This window comes from Equus przewalskii, chromosome 30 (genome assembly GCF_037783145.1).
Source record: "Equus przewalskii isolate Varuska chromosome 30, EquPr2, whole genome shotgun sequence".
Lineage (NCBI taxonomy): Eukaryota > Metazoa > Chordata > Mammalia > Perissodactyla > Equidae > Equus > Equus przewalskii.
The window spans coordinates 14,070,613-14,091,460 of NC_091860.1; the positions used below are offsets into that span (position 1 = coordinate 14,070,613).

General features: G+C 38.1%; 1 protein-coding gene across 10 annotated transcripts in view; it reads left to right on the plus strand.

Moving 5' to 3' along the window:
* Nucleotides 1-20,107, plus strand: part of NEBL (nebulette) — a 332,430-nt gene extending 312,323 nt beyond the window's left edge. For all 10 annotated transcript variants that reach the window (XM_070601408.1, XM_008522132.2, XM_070601400.1 and 7 more), the window contains 2 exons: nt 12,934-13,040; nt 14,744-20,107. In XM_070601408.1, coding sequence (XP_070457509.1) covers nt 12,934-13,040; nt 14,744-14,920 — 284 coding nt within the window. In that variant the 3' untranslated portion in view covers nt 14,921-20,107. The remainder of the gene's footprint in view (nt 1-12,933; nt 13,041-14,743) is intronic.
* The last annotated feature ends 741 nt before the right edge of the window (nt 20,108-20,848 follow it).

Genomic DNA, 20,848 nt, shown 5'->3' on the forward strand with positions numbered 1-20,848 from the left:
ACCAGAGTGAGGACAGTGTGAAGCCACAGTCTTTTCAGAGACAGGGTTCAACTGAATATAATTTCAGGGCACTTCCCTTGGGCTCTATCCTGTAGGCGAGTTAGAGGCTATTTAGAGGACCAGTTACCTAGACTAGAAGGTAACTGAGGCTCTGCCTTGGAGGTTTGATCTACTCTGGGAGCTTGTCTAAGAGTCTGGTCTGCATTGGATGATTTAGATTCTACCAAGGAAATTGACTCCTTGGGCATCAAATGACCAGAAGACCTTCTTAGGAGTCCTCTAGAGGGGCTGATGGTGTAGAGACAGCGTTGTGGACTTTTATTTCAAACACCACAACTTCTCTCGTTGACATTTGTCATTTATGTATAAGAGCAGAAACACCCACTCTAATGACTCCCAGACTCCAGACAAAATAGCCAACTCCTGGATGTTTAATAGGCATCTCAAATCTTTTATCTGAAGCCAAAATCTAATGTCTTGCCTTGTCTTCCCCACCAAACGAACAACACACACTTGTTCTTCTCTTTGTTCATCTTAGCTGATGATATGATCATTCACGCTTATACTCGGGCAAAAACCGTGACGTTGTCCTTATCACCTCTCTTCCTCTCACACTTCACATCACATGCATCTGTGTGCCTGTTGGCTCTATCTTCAAAATATATCTGTCCCAAATCCGGCCACATTTCACGACTTCTACTGCACCCTGAGCGAATCACCTTTGTATCTCCTTGAGATTGCAGAAATAGGCTCCCTGGTCTTTGTAATTCCATTCTTGCCCCTTTCAGTCTGGCCCCCACCCAGCTGCCAGTGAGCCTTTAAAAACCTGCACCTGATCTCATTACATCCTTGCCCAAACTCCAGTGGCTTCCCATCACACTTAGACTAAAAACCAAGGTCTACCGTCTACAAAGCGCTGCATCGTCTGGCCCTTGATCACATCTCTGATTTCATCTTCCACCAGCCTCCTTGCTCCAGCCACACAGATCTCCTGGCTGTTTTAGCACGCCAGGTGTTCTCCCACCTTGAGCTTTTGCAATTTTAATTTTTAATTTCCTTGTGTTTTGTGTGTGTGTCTGTGTCAATCTGTTTCATTTCTTTGTGTGTGTGGTGAAAACACTTAACGTGAGAATTATCCTCTTAATGTATTTTAAAATGCACGAAACAGTATTGTTAACTACAGGTACTATATTGTACAGCAGATCTCTAGAACTCATTCATCTTGTATAACTGAAACTTCGTACCCGTTGAGCAATGACTCCCCATTTCCCTCTCCCCCAGCAGCCATTCTATTCTCTGCTTTATGAGTTTGGCTATTTTAGACTTTGTATAAGTGGAATTATGTAGTATTTGTCCTTCTGTGACTAGCTGATTTCACTTCGCATAAAGTCCTCTAGGTCCATTCATGTTGTCACAAATAATAGGATTTCCTTCTTTTTTAAGGCTGAATAATATTCCATTGTGTGTATGTAACATATTTTCTTTATCCGTTCACCTGTCAATGGGCATTTGGATTGTATTCATATCTTGGCTATTGCTAATAGTGCCACAGTGAACAAGGGGCCATGGATATCCCTTCAAGATCAAGGAAATACAGATCAAAACCACAATGAGGGACAAGCCCGGTGGTGTAGTGGTTAAGTTCATGCACTCTGCTTCAGCACCCTGGGGTTTGTGGGTTCAGATCCCAGGTGTAGACCCAAATACCATTCATCAAGCCATGCTGTGGTGGCGTCCCACATACAAAGCAGAGGAAGACTGACATGGATGTTAGCTCAGGGACAATCTTCCTCAAGCAAAAAGAGGAAGATTGGCAACAGCTGTTAGCTCAGGGCCAGTCTTCCTCACCAAAAACAAACAAATGAACAAAAACCACAATGAGATATCACCTCACCTCTGTTAGAATATTTTCAAAGCAAAAGCAAAAACAAAAACAAAAAAATAAGTGTTGGCAAGGATGTGGAGAAATCGGAACCTTTATTCACTGTTGGTGGGGAATGTGGAATGATGCAGCCCCTTTGGAAAACAGTATGGAGGTTCCTCAAAAAGTTAAAAATAGAACTACAATATGACCCAACAATCCTTCTTCTGGGTATATATTCATAACTGTTTTTACTACCTGACATTTTATTATGTATTAATTAGTTTGTTTGTATAGGGTCTGTTTCTCCCCCAGGATATAAACTCTATTAGAACAGAATCTTTCTACCTGCTTTCTTCTCTATTCTATAACTAGCACCTAGAACAGTACCTCTATTGTAGTAGATGCTCAGTAAACATTGTTGACTATACAAATATATTGAAATTAAATTTGATCTGAAATATAAAGAAACAGCTTTGCTGCATGTGTGAAATCACTAAAACTTGGCATTAGTCTTTATTAGTGTCTACCAAGCAAAGTTGACTTGAGAGTCATGGTACAATGATAATCCTTATCATGATCTTTTTAACAAGCAGTAATATAAGATGTTTCACTGGAATGTAACATTGTAACCTATGTTTATTACAAAGTCTGAGTCAGCTAATAACATTTTATAACTAAGAAATCAGTAAATTATTCCTACATTAACACTTCTGTTCTCATATAAATACTTCTCAGTGTTTTGTTTACTTATGACATCTGTCCTCAGAGGGACTCAGTGAAGTAGATGTGCTCATCAGAGTTCTGAAATTCACATCTTTTATGGCTTCTCTCTCAGTGTATTGTTGTTTATTATTAGATCATGAACTCTGTGGAGACAGAGAAGGAATGTGTCATTTAGCTTTCCTTCCAGTACCTAGCGCAGCACTGGGGGTGCTCAGGGAGTAAATGGTGAAAGAGAGGAGAGAAAAATGCAAGAACAGATCATCACTTCTCAACTCAGCAAAGCCCCTAGGATATGCATTAATTTCCTAAGGACAATAGCCACCATTAAAAATTAATTTTACCATTCAACTGAGAACAGGTATATTAAATGCAGGCACAATAATAAGATTAATATATTTTGAAAGTGATGGAATGTATCCAACCAGCAGTGTTTCCTAATCTCTTTGAATATGGATAGAATCCATAAAGTCGCAGTCCTTTGCCCACATTACTTTCTCTGTTGATGCTCTTTTCCCATTGAGGATTTCTGTTTTATGATTTCTAGATGGCATTTTGCCCCAAGTTCAGTGTTACTCGTTTTTGGTGATAAACATAGTTTTAAAAGTAGATAACCAGAACAACCTACTAGGAAATACACTCGTGATTTTGAACTCTTTGTCTTCATTTAAATTAAACTTGCCAGTATTTCTATTTTAGCCACTACTTCAGTTTTCTGATTATTGATTGGCAATCACAGCCCCATGAAAATATGCAAATCCTTGCTAGCCTGATTTCTGTAAAGAAAATATATTCAACAAGAGAATCTCCGTTGTGTTGTTTTCCTGTGTATTTGAGTATTATTCTGATCTGAGTTTGAGAAGTTTGCTATTTTCTGTCAAAAAAGTGATGTTTTAGTATTTTCATTTAAGTTTAGGAAAATTTAGAGTTGATGATTGAAATACTAAATCTCTGTGATGAAACTAATCTATGGGTAGATGAATGATTCTTTTAGGATGTGAAATCCAATTAATAGAATATTACATGATTATATTTAGCCATCTAGCTAGTACATCTAGCCTATAAAAAAAGACACTGTAAGTTGTTAGAGTCTTTTGGTTAGTTCTCTTGCTCCCCCAAGATAAAGGTTCAAGATACTGAATGAATTTGGAGTCCTTAGAGAAACTCATATTCCTAGCATCAATACACTTGGAATGAAAGAAACATTGTAAGTTTCCTTTTCTGAGTGTGAAGTTGGGGAAAGGATGAAATACTAATGAATAGCACTTGTCCAAGATGCACATGTGTCTTTCATTGATTTGCCAAAATTAAATCAAAGGGTTCCATATGTATATGAAGGAGAACCATCTGACACTTAAGTAGCAAATAATAAAACATTAAAAATATATTTCCTGTGAAGCTGACTTGATTGGGGAAAAGAGAAGGTTTGATCTTCAGGAAGGAGATAAATGTGGCTATAGCATATGTGTCAAAGAAGAAAACTTTGGACGAGCTTCATAAATTGTAACATGGAGTACATGTAAAGGAGAAAATAGGTATTCTTGTTTTTTGTATTGTTGAGCATTAGCAATGAGAATGGAAATAGTAATTTTTGTTTTTTATGGATCAAAATTGATGTCAAAGTTAGATAATGGACTGCGTATATATACATATTTACGTATCTGTCTTATATATCAAATAGTAAAGCCATAATGTTATCTTTGAAAACACGAATTTCCTTGTTCTCCCCTAACTTCCTATTTCATCCAGGTGGCCCCCATCCTACTGCCCCAAGCCCCAGGTCATGGGGACTAGATCCTGACTTTACAGTTTCCGCGGGCTGATACAGCTGAGTGATGTATTGAGTTTCTGCATTTTGTTTGTTCATCATCTCCTGATGCCTAGGCTCCTGGTTGTGTCCTGCTTCTCTAGGGGTCAGATTCCCTACTCCTTATTGCCTAATCTTCCCCCCACAATATTCCTGATCTGCCCATGCACATTTTCTCAGACATTCCAGTTCTTGATCTTTATCGCACATCACATCCTGACCCATGTGTCCTGGGCTTGTTGTTTACTAGCCTGTGTGTCAAGCTGTTTCTTAGATCTTGTCTAAATGTCCTTATACTTGTGCGTCTTTGATCACATTAACCTGTTGCTCACCTTCCTCCCTGACTTTGGCTCTTCATACGTGCCTATTTCTCCAGCCCCAGCCGTTTACCTTGAACTTAGAGCTTGGGCTCTGGGAGATCCAGACAATCCTTTACGTTCCTTCCTCCACATTTCTTTATCTTCAGATCATGTCAGGGACACATTGAGTTCATTTCACATATGTCTATTGGTTGGAAAAAATATACCTGCTCATTCAGAAGTGTAACCAATACTGAGATGTGTCTAGATCTGATATTTATTGTGGCTTGTCCCTAAGGGTGTGTCATGTAAACTGTATTTGGGAACACCTTGTGGGTTGACTCCCTTAGAGTCAGTATTTGAATTATTTAGTGCAAGAATACACCAAATACATAGTCTAGTTTTAAATAACTTCCCCAAATTATGTAGTTCTTCTTAGGAAACTCTATATATATCCATACTGTACGTTCCACTATTATTTTGTTTTGTTTTGGGTCATATCATGTACATGTAGACACAGATGCATGCTGTATGGATTTTGTGTCATGAGAATGTTATTAAAGACTCTGTAATTTGGGGCAGAAATTATTTCCTTTTCCATCAGACACAATCCTGCTTATATTTGTGGTTAGGGTTACAGTTACAAGTTGGGGAGTTTATCCTGGCTTAGACGGCTAAAAAATGGAAACAAATCTAAGAGAAAAATATGCAAGTTGAAATTCAAATCTAAATGTGGGAGTAAATTGGCTAGATTCTTCTGGAACAAAATAGCAGATGTTCTTAAATCTAAAGCTTTCTAGTTCTGTTCAACCCATATTATGTCTTAGCTCAGTTCTGTCAGAAAACATTCACAGATTTACTTTTTCTAGAGAAAAACCAGTTGGCTTTGAAATCAAAATGTATGGCTTTTTTGAGCTTTCGAGTAATTAAGTTTAACTGACAGATAATTTAAAATATAACTCATTTTGTGTTTTTTTTCAATATTTAGGAATTATAGAGTCCCCAAACAGTATTTTAGAGGCTCTTACTTGAGACAACCAAGCTGATGATAGAAATGAAATGGTCAAATGTAATGTATGTATGCATAGTTCTAAAAAGTACAGAATCTATTTATGTTGCCTTTTGCAGTTAACAGATAATTAGGAATCTTTAAATATTCAACTTATACTTGATTAAAGCAACATTACAAGTCTATTTAAGTTTAGAGAAGAAAATAGTTAAATAATTGTATTTTCCACTAAATTCTTAGCATGTCTGTGGGAGTAGAGCTTGTCACTATGCTAATGCTGACTTGGGGGAGTACCATTTTTCTGGCAGTGTTCTACAGAGTGATTTTGAAAATTGTTAGGTGGCATCACGGTGGGAGTCTTCACTGCTCAGTGGGAAAGCGGATGAAGTTATATTAGGAGATGTGATTTGAACATAGACTTGAAATTATTCATACAGGATAAGGGGACTGAATGACAATTCCCCTGGGTAAAATAGGATACTATTGGCAATGAGAAGAAGAAACCAAGATTACACACGCACACACGCGCACATATGCTCTGGAGACTTATCAAATGCTGAAATGACCCTTAAATCTAAAAGCCATTGTTTCAGAAGTGATGCTACTATGTGATCTGAGCTTGCTTGTCCGAAAGGGAATGAGTTATTCTTACTGTAATTACTTCCAGAGATGTTCTCGCACACCTCATCAACCACATTCACATGAACTTCTTGCGGCGTTTATACCCTGAGCTTTGCTACACAACCAGAGTCACCTCTGGGAGCATTACACACCTGGCTCGCAGGTCTCCCCAAGCATTCAACCTGTTTCTGTCGCCTTCCCTTCCTCTCACTCCTGTCTGCACCACTGGAGGCAGGAATGAATGGCAGACTGCCGACTCTGCCGACTTCAGATCAAGTCCTCACTACTCCTGGAAGCTTCTCTGCTCTCTAGACCGTAGTGCTCCTTCACATTTCTGAATTCACAATGCTTACTTGTAAATTAATCTTAGACGCTCTTGTCATTTCTTCCATGTCATTTTGGTGTGGTATAGGCCTGAGTTTGGGTTCTAGAGTCAGATCGTTGGCATTTAAGTAGTAGCTCCCACACGGCTCTGATATTTTTGCCCGTGTTAGTTAATCACACTAACCTTCAGATTCCCCATCTGTAAAATGGGCATTTACCATCTGTAAAATGGTGATGATTACACCAGCCAATGCGTGTCACATGCTACAGCACAGAGCCTGGCACGTTGTAAGTGAAGGGACCGACCATTGCAATTTACCTGAGACTGAGGGGTTCCCGGGAAGCAGAACTTTCAGGCCTAAAAGTGGGAAAGTCCAGGGGCCGACCCTGTGGCCAAGTGGTTAAGTTCACACTCTGCTCTGACAGCCCAGGGTTCGCAGGTTCGGATCCTGGATGCAGTCCTACACACTGCTCATCAAGCCGTGCTGAGGTGGCATCCCACATAGAAGAACTAGAATGACCGACAACTAGAATATACAACTATGTACTGGGGCTTTGGGAAGGGAAAAAAAAAGAGGAAGATTGGCAACAGATGTTAGCTCAAGGCCAATATTCCTCACCAAAAAAAAACTTGCCTTAAAACTGGGAAATTCATGAGCAAACTGAGTTGGTCCCCTAGTTATAAGCATTTCATTTATATTACTCAAATTTTATTGTATTCACATTTTGTTTTCCTTGAGAAGCAGAATCCTGTTACCTCTTTTCCCCATTAAGTTTCACAGGGGTACATACCTAGGTGCTTAAATATTTTCAGGTGCATTGTATTTTCTTAAAAGAGGTTTGCAGTACCTTATAGTAATATGATTTATCTAAGACTAGAAAATTAAAACAAAGATGATATGGGAGTCTAGAAGGAGGAAGCTGTTAGGACCCTAGTATTAGCTCGAGAGAGAAATTTTTAGCTTGCAAATGTGTTTTTGGCTGCACAGTCCCCCTTTCCTCTCAGATGGTCAACAGGTCCTGCTCTGATCAGCCCCCAGGAAGTGGGATGGGCTTGCATTAGTCTGAGCCCCTTTGGTGGTACCTTGTGGTACTTGCCTTACCAGAGTGTTAGCCTCTCACTTGTTCTCCAGCGAGCTTCCTCTTGACTCAGATTTCTTCCCCGGTTGTTTCTTGAATCACAGATTTAAACATTTGCCTCCGCAAATATTAGAAACAAGTGATGGGTGGGGGGTGCTGTTCTGACTGCTATAACAAAATAATATAGACTGGATGGGCGGCTTGTAAACAACAGACATTCATTTCTCACAGTTCTGGAGGCCAGAAGTACGAGCTCAGGGTGCCAGCATGGTTGAGTCTGGTGACCTCTTCCCCATTGCAGACTGCCATCTTCTCTTTATGTCCCCACATGATGGAAAGAGAGCTAGCTAGCTGTCTGGCATCTTCTCTTTAAAGGCACTAATCCCATTCATGAGGGCTTCACCCTCATGACTTAATGACTTCGTAAAGGCCCCACCTCCAAATACCATCACACTGTGGGCTAGGATTTCAACATATGAATTTTGAGGGCACACAAACATTCAGTCCGCTGCAGGAGGAGAGAGGAATTGGGGAATAGCATTAAATAGGGTCACATGTGCCTCTAAATTTGTGTCGGGTTGGGGAGAAGAGAGCCTGTGGGAACTCAGTGGTTCTTCACCATGACTGTCCATTTGAGTCACTTGGAGAATTAAAAAAATAAACCACCAGTCCAGTCCCTCCCACTCCCACTCCAGAGATTCTGATTTAATTGGTCTGGGGAACCTGGACAGAGTAGAGTTTAAAAGATCCCAGATGAGTTTAATATGCAGCCAGGTGGAAGCCCACTGCAAGTTGATGGTTCTTGCTCTGTCTCTGTCCTCTTTCTCCTGCCCACATGCATAACACTCCTCTTCTTTCACCTACTCTGGGTACATCCTGCAAACTGGACTTCTTCTTTCATGGTGGGTGTATTTTTTTTGGTTCATTGACTCTAATCTGTGCAGGTTTGTGTGTATTTCCTCATTTTTCCAGTTTCAGATTTGTGAAGCCTCCTAAAAGTTTTTATTCCACCATTTTCATATTATGTTTTATGAGCTTCATGTCTGCTTACTTCTTCATCTTAGTTTTATCTCCTTCCCTCATAAGAATACACATTAAATAGAAAATATTAGTCTTGGCTGTTTGTGGAAGAAATTTGTTGTGCCGTAGATGGATATTTTGGCTTTATAAATCCTGTAGGACATTCCAAATAGATCTTGTACCCCTGAGAGCTTGAGTCAGTTTCCAGATCTCTGCTCAATAAATCTAAGCAATGTGAAATGAAAGTTGTCACACTTTTGTGTTTTGATGTTGTCTTAGGATGACGAAAGCTTTTGTTTTGTGACTTTTATGTTATTGAAACAAAAAACCCTCAAACTTGGACCAGCCTGGTGGTGTAGTGGTTAAGTTCGTGTGCTCTGCTTCAGTGGCCTGGGGTTTGCAGGTTTCGATCCTGGACGCGGACATATGCACTGCTCATCAAGCTGTGCTGTGGCAGTGTCCCACATACAAAATAGAGGAAGATTGGCACAGATGTTAGCTCAGGGCCAATCTTACTCACCAAGAGAAAAGAAAAAAAAATACTCCCAAACTCAAGACTCTTCGGTTGGGAGACCATCGTACTTTTATCATCATCCATCTGTGCCAGTGTTGGTGGTATCTGACCACTAGTTCAATAGAGAGGGAACTGCTTGTTTTACTCTTTCATAAGAAGTCCTTGTTTGTTGCAAAGTTAGCCTTGTGTCTTGCTTTTGCGAAACCCTTTGAATTCCACAAAGTTAGCCTTGCGTCTTGCTTTTGCAAAACCCTTTGAATTCCATATTTTCATGGAAGGAATCTCATATTCATGTGGAATAACAATCTTTCGAACAAATTCTTAATAAACACAATTTCCAAAGCCGTTGCTTTAAATTTCCTCTTGCTTGTTTTATCTGTATTTCATAGAATGCATTTGTGTAGCTAAACAATAAAAATGCAACGTCTCTACCTCTTTTTAAATTGGCACTTGCTTTTAGTGAGTTGATTCCTCTGGGCTCTTGGTTATGTTTTCTGTAGCCTTAATAGGAGCTTCCTAAAACCTCTTTTTATTGCAGCAGGTATGAGAGAGATAACAAGGTTTGATAACCCCAAAGGAACTTGCATTAAGTGATGCAACCAGAGAGGGAAATGGATCCATGGAAAGACATCATAAGGACTAGATAGATTATATTTACTCCAAGGTTTCTCATTCTAAACTCTGTCCCCTGCTCTCCCAAAGCCACACATATTTAGGACAAATACATTACTTTCTTTTCCTGCTATATTTTACAGTAGCTACATGTTCCCTTTGAAGGTCAGATTTGAGCATTTGAGTAGGCATGAATATACTTGATTTTTAAAAGTCAAAATTAGAGAACACTATTAAACAACATTCTTGAATTGTCAGGACTGATGGGCACTAAACTGGAATTAGGATGGACGAACTGTGTAAGCATAAACATTACAGCTTATGAGATAGCATATTTAAAAATGTTGTTTCATTGTTGATGTTTCCTGTTAGTTTTTTCTGAAAATATTTTAAAATGGTTGTGCTTAACCTGTACATCAAAATTTAATGGTCAGAATTAAATAGTATAACAAAGGGTCAAAGGTTTAAGTTTTTGTTTTAAGTAAGTTTATAGGGCTATTTATTCAATCTTTTGTATTTACAGATAGATTAAAATAATAATTAATGAAGAAATGACTTATTTAAATAGATAAAAACCAGTTCAGAAGAGCCAGTCTGGGGTTTGCAGTTGGAGTTGGGGGGGGGGGGGTGGTCAGAATTTGCCACCCCAAAATGTGTCTCTTTGGCTTGATTCTTTTAGGAACAAAAGTCTCTGAAAGAAACTTTCAGTTTCCCCATAACTGCCTGAAAGAATTTGAGATAGAAGGCCTGCTCCAGGAAGGAGCTAATACCCTAAGACAATATAGTATAATGTAAACTAGGTGTGATAGACAGGGTGGAACCTAACAAGGGCCTTTCAGTCAAAGCCGCCTCCATCTCTCATCGTCTTTGCAAGGCATGGTCAACATTTGTTTATCAAACATTTGCGTTTCCATCTCCATGTAAATTGTGTTCCTCCCCTTTGAAGTCCCAAACCACTGCCCCCAACATCCTCCTTTGTCCTTAGCTGAAGAGGGCATTTAAGGTAGTGTCTTCCACTGTTTTGGCGAGTTACTCAGATTTTCTGGGTTTCTCCCGTGTATACATATTTTTAAGCTTTGTTTGATTTTCTCCTCGTCTTGTCAATTTAATTCCAGACCAGCCAGAAGGGCCTAGAAGAGAGGAATAGTTCTTCCTCCCTGCAGAGTCATTCACTAATATATTTAACTAGAAAGGCCCTAAGTATCCAGAGCCATTTTTTTCAGCTGGGCAAAGGGTAGATGTCCAGGGCCATCACTGCTTTAAGAGGGCAGTTGTTTTTGTCACTCCTCTTATGCCTGGCATGCCTTGAACATAGTGGACAGTGGTAATTATTCATATTTAGGAGGCCTTACTAAGTGACAGGCAATGTAGTAAGCCCCGTGCACACACGAACTCACTTAATAAATATTTGCTGAGGGTCAAGGGAGTGAATAAATGAATGGTCAATACTTTGGCTTCCAACATATGGAAAAGGTTCTTATACTCAGCTAATTAAGTGGGCCTAGATATTTATGGGGATTTCATTATTTTTTCTTCATGAGTAAATTTTGACAATATTCTTGATGTCTCTTGATGTTAAATATTTAAATTGAATCGATGATGTTAAAAAGTGCTATTTTCTGAAGTATTTGATGTTTAATGTTTTAATAACTTTATGATATACTTCAATCCAAGTAAGGATCTTGGCAATTTTTCTTCGATGCAACATCTAGACCTTAAATAAACACAACTTGTACCAACATTGTAATATGAATTAATTCAAGAACTATTCAAAAAATCTCTATTCAACCTAATATCATTATGATCTGGAGAATGCATTAATGATTTGTAATTTTCTGAAGATTAACCTTCTTTAAAGTTTGATGTTCTCATGTATCATTAGAGTGAATGTGCCACTTATAAAATATTAATTATTCATAATACCCAAGAATTACGTCTGCTTTATTCTTTTATTATAAAAACTGTCCTGAATAAATCAACCCATGATAATTACTTTATATACTCAACCTGATTGAACAAAAATGTCAACCTATTATGGATTTTTATAGCACATATATCATACAAGTTTTAACTAATGTATCATATAATTATTCAAAACATAATGAAGGGCACACTACTAAAATACCCTCATTTATAGTTCATGCTTTTGGTTACAAATACGTAAACATACTTTAGAGAAACACACGCTCAGATACGTCTGCTGACTTTGTGGCGTTTTTCTCTAGCGTCTGTGTTGATTTCTCTAGAATTCAATGTTCTTCAAAACAGGGACTATGTCTTTTGAGTGTCATAATCAATGGTGAGAATAGCCCAAAGTGAGTGAATGCTATTTTGATACTTTTTTTTTTTTTGATGTAGAAGGATAATGTTTATGAATTCTTTAAGTGGGTTGGTTTCTTAGGCTTTTGTAACATCTTCAGCTGACTTGTTGAGTCTTGACATACAGCCAAAATAAAATGGAGAATTCAAACATTCTAAGTAAAGGTTTCTTTTAAGGATATAGACTTCTTATTAACTGCTAAACAAACATATGTTGCTACGCGTACGCTGTGTATACCATCTTTGTAAAGGCAACATTCAGCTGTATGTCTCACAATATTGAGAGCATCCCTTTGTATGAGAAGGATCCAGTGAAAACATTTATACTCTGTTGTTGGTTTGATGATCCAATTAAATTCTTTTAGATTCTTATTTGTATTTTAGAAAATGCCTAAGAGGATGACATGACCAAGTGAAAACGTGATTTTGTTATGGCACTATGAAATATTTTCATTTTGTGTTCGTGTTGTTTTAACATAGCATCTGCAATAGAGTAGTACAAATATTTCTAATGTATTTTATCTGCATGATAAACTGATTCTGTAAATATATCCTTAATTACTGAAATTTATACTAATCTAGAGATGGCTTATAACATCACTACCCAAATTTCACATGACACTAAAAATGGAGTTTTGTTTCAGAAGGTTGTAGCAGAGCATGAAGTCACTTGAAGGCTCGGGAGGGGTATTTTGAGACTCATTTTAAGGAATCTTTGTGTGTGTGTGTGTGTTTAATGCGCAGCCCCTGTTCTTCCTGGCGCCTACCAGCAAAGCCATTCGCAAGGCTATGGGTACATGCACCCGACCAGCCTGTCATCCATGAGGTCAATGCAGCACTCACCAAATCTAGTAAGTGTCAATTTGGAGCATTCCGTTTCATCTCCAGGGTATAAATACACGTGGAATAGGGTTGAAGTGAATAATCTACATTTTCCTATAAAGGATAAATGATGATGTCCTACTCTTTGTACAGCCCTTTCAAAGGAAGCAAAAGATGTATAGAGGTAAACTGTTGAAAAGGGAAGGTGTGATGTGAAAACTTGTAAACGATAAAACATACAAAGAATCTACCAGGACAATATCCTAATTATTACTTCATGATTAGTATTAGCCAATTATGATCTCATTCAGGTCTGAAAAGCACAAATATTTGGTCATATTAACTAGTTAATCTTGACATTAATCGAAATGGCCACTAAAACCTAAACGACACGGCCAGCATATGTCCTTGAATCCTCCTGTTGTAAATCTTGGAGTACTGATTCCTTGGTTAAATGTAAAGTTTTGAAGCGGGGTTCCAAGTCCTCTAGTCAAGTGACATCTCATGCTGAAGTGGTTTCCCCAGGTTCCTGACACAGCCCCTTGGCCTTTGACTGAGCACTTAGAAACAGCTGGCCATTTTAAACCATTCTAATAAAACTCAGTTTATATTTTGGTATTAACTCCTTATCAAGTATATGGTTTGCAGATGTTTTCTCCCATTCAGTAGGTTGCCTTTTCATTTAGTTGATTTCCTTTGCTGTGCAGACCTTTTTCATTTCGCTTTAGTTCCCTTGTTTATTTTTGCTTTTGTTGTCAAATGCAAAAAATCATCACCAAGATCAGTGTCAAGGAGTTAACCGCCTATGTTTTCTTCTAGGAGGCTTATGATTTCAGGTCTTATGTTCAAGTCATTAATCCATTTTGAGTTAATTTTTGTATATGATGTGATATAGGGGTCCACTTTCATTCTTTTGCATGTGGCTGTCCAGTTTTCCCAATACCATTTATTGAAGAAACTGTCCTTTCCCAATTGTATATTATATTCTTGTGTCCCTTGTCATAAATTAATTGACTGTATATGTGTGGGTTTATTTCTGGTCCCTCTATTCTGTTCCATTAATTTATGTGTCTGTTTTTATGCCAATACCATACTGTTTTGATTACCATAGCTTTGCACTATAGTTTGAAGTCAGGAACCGAGAAATTTACTCATTATAACGAAGATTTAGTTGTATGTACCTCAATATTCAGAACATTGATATGCTGAATTTCTACCACTGTGATACAAAAACCTATAAAATCAGTATCCTCTGGATTTTTTCTTTTATTTGTTTTATGTATTTTTAAGAGGAAACAAAAATTCTTAGTACCTGTTTAAGGAAAGTTCATTGCCTCTGCCAGGGGACCACTGGCAGTGACTTGGACCTATCTGCTCCTATGGCACGTCTTGTTCTCTGAAGAACGTGGAGTAGTGGAGAATCTGTATAACTTAACTTCTCTGGGGTTATCTGAGGCTGGGGAGAGTTGACTTAACTGCTTTAAGCTTACTTTTTGACAGGCTGGCCGTTGTATTTAGTGGCTTTCTCTGTCCCCATTCTGGCCCCCAAATATTGTGCTTTTTGCTAGACTAGTAACCTTGAGATGAACACAATTAGGACACCAGGCTCTGGTTTGCAGATCTTGGAAACATTCCTAGCAGTTACTTTAGGTGTGGGTTGGTTTGTTGATTGGCGTTTGTGGCTGTGACTATTTTCCGTATTCACCGTGTGACCCCTTCTTTCCTTTCTCAGAGGACCTACCGAGCCATGTACGATTACAGTGCCCAGGATGAAGACGAGGTCTCCTTCCGGGACGGCGACTACATCGTCAACGTGCAGCCCATCGACGATGGCTGGATGTACGGCACCGTGCAGAGAACTGGGAAAACCGGGATGCTCCCAGCGAATTACATTGAGTTTGTTAATTAATTATTTCTCCTTGCCCTTCGAGCTTTCTTCTAATGTATACTAAACCTAATCTTTTTAAAAGATAGAAGATACTTTTAAGACAACTTGGCAGTTATTTTACAATAATCTATCCTTCCTTTGACAATTAGACACACAGGTACCAGGAAGAAGGAATGACTTCTGGGCTGAAAACAGCAGCATTTTCAGTAATTCCTGTAAACAAAATAATTAGGTCTGGAGACCTGGTGCTGCTAATTGTGTGAATGGTTTCCTTTGATTGGCTACTGAACCCTTCTGGGAAATGTATTTTTGTAGACTTTAATAGAGATGTTGATTGTCCCTTAAATGTAACAAGTATATGAAACTTCTTAGCTGTCACTTTGGAATCACCAGAAGCCAGTTCTCTTAATTCAGTAACACAGCCAATAATTCAAAAACGTTTAGCTTCTGAATCATCAGGCAATTTCCAATTCGAGTGAAAATTGCCTAATACAAGAAATGTAAGCAGTGGCAGAATGACAGTGTGGTTAAAATTTATATTGACTGGTGGCCTTAGGGACCTAGAAACTTCTACCGAACAAAGAAATTTCCTCGTTCTCTCGGCCAACTTGGGTCTATTTATTGCTTATTTGTACCAAGGCGTATCCTACTCTCCATTTACATTCTGTGGACCTGAGTATGTGCTTGGCTCCATAGAATGTCAGGACCAAATAACTTCACAGCTACTCTGCAAAGGGCAAATCTTAAGGTCATCTATAGTATTTCCCAATAACCTTTACCCTGTTGCATGTCATGTAGGTTCAAGCTTCTGTAATGTAGGCAGCTGCACTGCCCATTCCTCTTATTAAAGCAAAAAGTGTGGCTGATATCTAAAACCCTTCCTCTAGTTGCCAGCTCATCAGAAAAACATATTTTGAAAAGTTGCTTGAGATTCTTCTGCTGCATTGCACTCTAGTTTTGAAGGATTTACACCTTAGGAAATAGATGTATACTCTAGTCAATAAGTGATTTAGATGTTTATCGAACAGCTTTCATTAACTTAAAGCCGCTGTTGATTTAAATGTAAGGAAAACTTCACGGGAGCCAGTGACAGCATGGAATTTGAATTGTGCTGGAAAAAACCAGCAGACAAGAAATTACCAGCTCCACAAAGGGAGAGATGATCTGGTTTCTTCTTTCAGAAAATGGTATTCAGATTCTGGAATGGAAATCTAGCCACTGAAACTGGTTCATGAAAAGACTCCCTTCCCACTTTCTGGGTTTCATTTTCTAAATCACATTCAGGGGGTGAGATAGGAATGCCATCAGAGATTTTAGGGACAGGCCCAATGGGTTGTTCACTAAAAAAGATTGTTGTCACATTTTGATTTTCCAATGAGTGACCTTGCAGGCTCTTGCTGGATTCACAGCCATGACTGCGCCCTTGCTGGCGGGTCATGAAGTTGCACCTGGAGTCCACAGTCAAGATGAGCTGAGAGATTAGTATCCAACAGCAACTCTGAGTTTTTCTGATTGTGCCATTTATTGGGACCTGCAACAGGGTAGCATTCATGTAGGGTCTGACTCTATAGTTGTGACAAAACCGAGAAATCAAAGTTACAAAAATGTCATAAAATGTATGGGTCTTGGGGATATCTGTCTGACATGATATAGTCAAAGAAATTAACAAAATATCCTGTAAAATATCTTTGATTGAAATGTTTCTTAGTCCAAAGGCAAATGTTAATTCACTGACACCTTTGAAAAGTTAGCACAGACTTTTGAAAATCTGTAGTTTCATCTTACCTAGCTAAAAGAGAAATAAGCTTTATTACACTCAAGCTGCATCTACATGACACTGACATAAAATTCAGGCAAATGACTAGAGATTTTTTTGAGGGGGTTTCACAGATAACCCATAACCAGCTTGACTGATTTCCTATCATTGAAGTGATCAGTCATAATTAAATTTATTCAACCCCATATCTGTTTTGGTGTCTTGTACACAAACCTACAACGACAAACTGAACTTGCAATATTCTTGCAAAAATTTTTGTGTTAAAACTGAGGGCAATAAGCTTGCTCAATTTTATTATATCATTAAGTAAATATTTATGTTTCACCCAGTTAGACCACTTTTTGTGTTTATAAAAAAGAGTAGTTGTTGATTCAATTTGCAGACAAAATGTAGGACAGGTACAATTTTTGATAAACAGCACATTTATAGAAAACTCAAAGGAAATTGTCTTGAAATGATTATAATCGGGAAAGTTATAGTAAAGTAGCACCTTGATGTTTTGTTGTTTTTTTCATCCACTGATTTCAAAATCAGATTCATTCAGTGTAAGAGTCACTACTTATTTGGGAAATAAATCTCCTAAACTGTTAAGCTTCACTGAATGTTTGCATAGCAAGATGTTTTTGCTTCCAGCCTTTAGGAATTAAGATCTGAACAGCATTTAACTAGAGGGCAGTTATTTTATGATAAAGACGGAAGGGAGAACAAGATGTCACATGCTCCCGATGCTGTAACTTGATAGTGTTTTCATTGTTACTAAAGCTTGTCAGGATATTAAGCATCTCAGCAGAAATATAGGAAACAGATATGTAAGATACCAAAGTGCTATTTTTACAGCATCATTTTTCAAACCTGCGTTCTCGAACGTTTCCCCTTTCCCCACGCCCCCTCCCCACCTTCAGTTTGGTAACAGGCATCTCCTGTGTGATGCTAACAGCTGAAGACGGGTTTAAAAACAAGTGTTTTAAAAATCCAGTTCAAGAAGACCGTGTAGATACCCAAGCACAGAGAGCATGCGCCTGACTTCCTAAATTCGATGTGTTCTCAAGACTGATGAAAGCACAAAGAGCAGTTTGATACGCTTTTCAAAGTTTCCAAAAACAAAACCGGATGTGGATCACATCTCTCTTGAGAAAAGCATAGCAACAGAATAGATTGCTTTTGTTGTCAGTTTTTGTAGGAAACGTTTTTACTAATTATTGTTCTCTGGGGAAGCTTTCTATTTCTAACCTGCGGCAAAACGAATTCTTCCTGTCTTGTTCCTGTTTACTCATCTGAGGTGTAGCCCAGGTTGAAATATTTATCTGGTTGTCAGATCTCCATGCAGACCCTGCACCTTCTCAGGCCTCCCCCACCTCCAGAGACTGCACAGGAATTTGCAAGCACAATTTCCATGAGCACCTTCTATGAATATGCATGAGATTAGACCAGCCTCTCTTTGGCCGCTAGGTTCCTTGCTTGAAGATGATGAAGATGCAGTTCTGCCAGTTTCACCACAGTCTTTCTTTCCTTATCCTCTCCGTGTTGAGTTTGACAACACTCTGGGAGTTGGCTAGCAGACTTTTCTAAAACAGATAGTGGAAGTTCAAGAGGCCCATGTCTTTTTCAGGTTCGTACATCTCCAGTGGAATATTTTTAAGGAAAAGATAAAGAAAATGTGTATGATCCTTTAATAACACATCCCTATATAAAGTGGTTATAGTTTATACCAAAATTATAATATAGATATATTAAAAAATAGGTGCCTTTTTGATTACCCTTGTTAATCCATTATGGTCTTGGAAGGAAAACCAAGCAAGCAAGCCTCTGCCTATTCTATAGTAATATTTTATTATACGTGATTGGTATTTTTATGATGGGGAAGCGAGATGCTCCTGACAGATATGAAAGGTGATAGCTGTTTGTATTTTCCCTTATAAGGGTTAGAACTTTAGAAAATACTGACTTTTTCCATCTATTTCTGAAAGGTTCTTTGTGGATTTATATATAGTTGAGATGCATAAACATTAACTTTAGGTTTGAGATTTAAAATGCCTATTGGGAGATAGAAGAATTATGTTATGAGGCTGAATTCATTACACAAGATGAAATTCACTTCATAAATTCACGATACCTTAGCTATTTGCTTCTGATAATCTAAAAGTGGCTAGAGTGTGGTTGTTTGGGGTTACGTGACATGGAGGTGAGAAAGCTTCGTTAAGTAAGGAGCTATGTAAACTAAGAATGCTAAAATGAAAGTTCTTTCTGAAGTGTTCCATGCCGGTTAAGGTCCTTTCTAGGCAATTAACTGTTAATTGTTGATGATCAAAAAATCAAGACATTGTATGATGCTTCTGTGGCCGTGGTTCCATGATGCTTCAACTACTGTAATCCACAAACCTAGAAGGATCCCCAGGGTAAATTTCCTCCCCAATTGTCCATATTACTTCATGGGAATTACTTCTTGGGAATTCCATTATGCTTTTTGTGTTTGATATATGGTATCCAGTTTGCATAGTATATACTTCTTTGTAATCCAGTTGCCATTAAGAATGATTTACTTCAAAGGAAAAGAGAAAACTGTCTCATAGTCCCATTCTTCAGTATCCATGCAATGAATGACTGAGCATTTAGAAGCAGCACCAGGGAGGTTACAGGCACGTATAGAACTGTTGGTCTTTGACCTGTGATAAAAATGCAAAATTGAATCATTGTGCAGTTTGGCTTCTATTTGCTTCAAAATTTGTAGAATTGTGGTTGCTGATTAATTTGCAAGATTGTACTCACTTTGAGAGCATACAGTTTTCAAGGAAACACATAGTGTTTTTAAAATGAAAGGGCTTACAGAATGATACAATGTTATTAATATAATTTGGCTTTTGTTATGCAAATTGTTAACACCAGCTATTAAAATATATTTTAGTAGAAATGCTTTAATTCATGTTTTTTTCCTCTACACTGTGAATCTTTAAGCCTTGGTGGACTAGAGCAACATCGTGCTGCCCAAAGGACTAACCTATGCAAACTAGTTCACACGTTAGTGGATGTCACAGTAATTGTGTAATAAGACATTATTTCCCCCTGCATACTGTACAGTGGCATTGAAATAACACGTTAAGCCTAGCATCATGTATGTATAGTATAGTCACTCACAAACCCTTCAAGGCTACCATAATCATTAATATTATTATTCGTTTAAAAGCAAATCACTGATTTATCTATTAAAACTACTTGAACGATGTCAGGACAAGAATGACAGATGGATGTGTCGGCCATGGCTTCAATGTGGTCATTGCAAGTGTTCTCCTATGATAGAACTGCGTTCTCAGATGCCCTCTCTTCAGGGTATTATTATTCTGTGTCTTCTTTCTGTATTTGTAAAACATTATAACGCTTTAAGTTCCTATCTCTACACATTCGGTTTGCTTAAATAAATGCAGGATATAACAAAATGGTTCTCTTCTTGGTTCTCACCTGGTTTCTTGGAGCATGGGTCGTTGATAAAACCTAGGGTATTAGTTTGATCATGACAACTTACATCAAATCGCATCAAAGGTGTATCCTGGCTTCCAGGTACTTACATTGGTGAGTCGATGTCTGTCTCCCCCCGACATAACATCTCCTGTTAGTTTTAAGTGATAACAATATTATGCTTTTTCAAGCTCAGTGTCTTTCTGATTTTACATCAAAGTGCTACAATAATACCTCATTGTAGTTCACTTCTTTCAAGATTAAATTCCTCATCAGTCCTCAATAGTACAATTTTAATTTTCTTGTATTCATGAGATGAAAGAAACAGCTTGGAGCAAAGAATAGAAAATGCACAAATTGAGTACATGAAACGAGGAGACGCTCTGATTTCTCTGCTGAAAATGGCTCATTTATCATAGAACATAATTGCTTTTTGTCCTAATTTTCCCATCGTTGGAAAAAGTGAGTTAGTCCCTCTTTTTACCCTTATATAAACCTGTTGAGACTAGGACCTTAACCTTATTGTATTGTTTTGTACGCATTCCTCTTTGATGGCACCTAGGCCCTCCTAATTGTAAACTGATAAGCTTGGCAGATGACACATTTAGTAGACTTGCTCGTAGAATAAACACATCTTCCTAATCTTGAATTTTCGGCTTTTCATACTCCGAAAGTATGAAATGAATATTTGTATGATATTAATCATCAAAAATACTGATAAT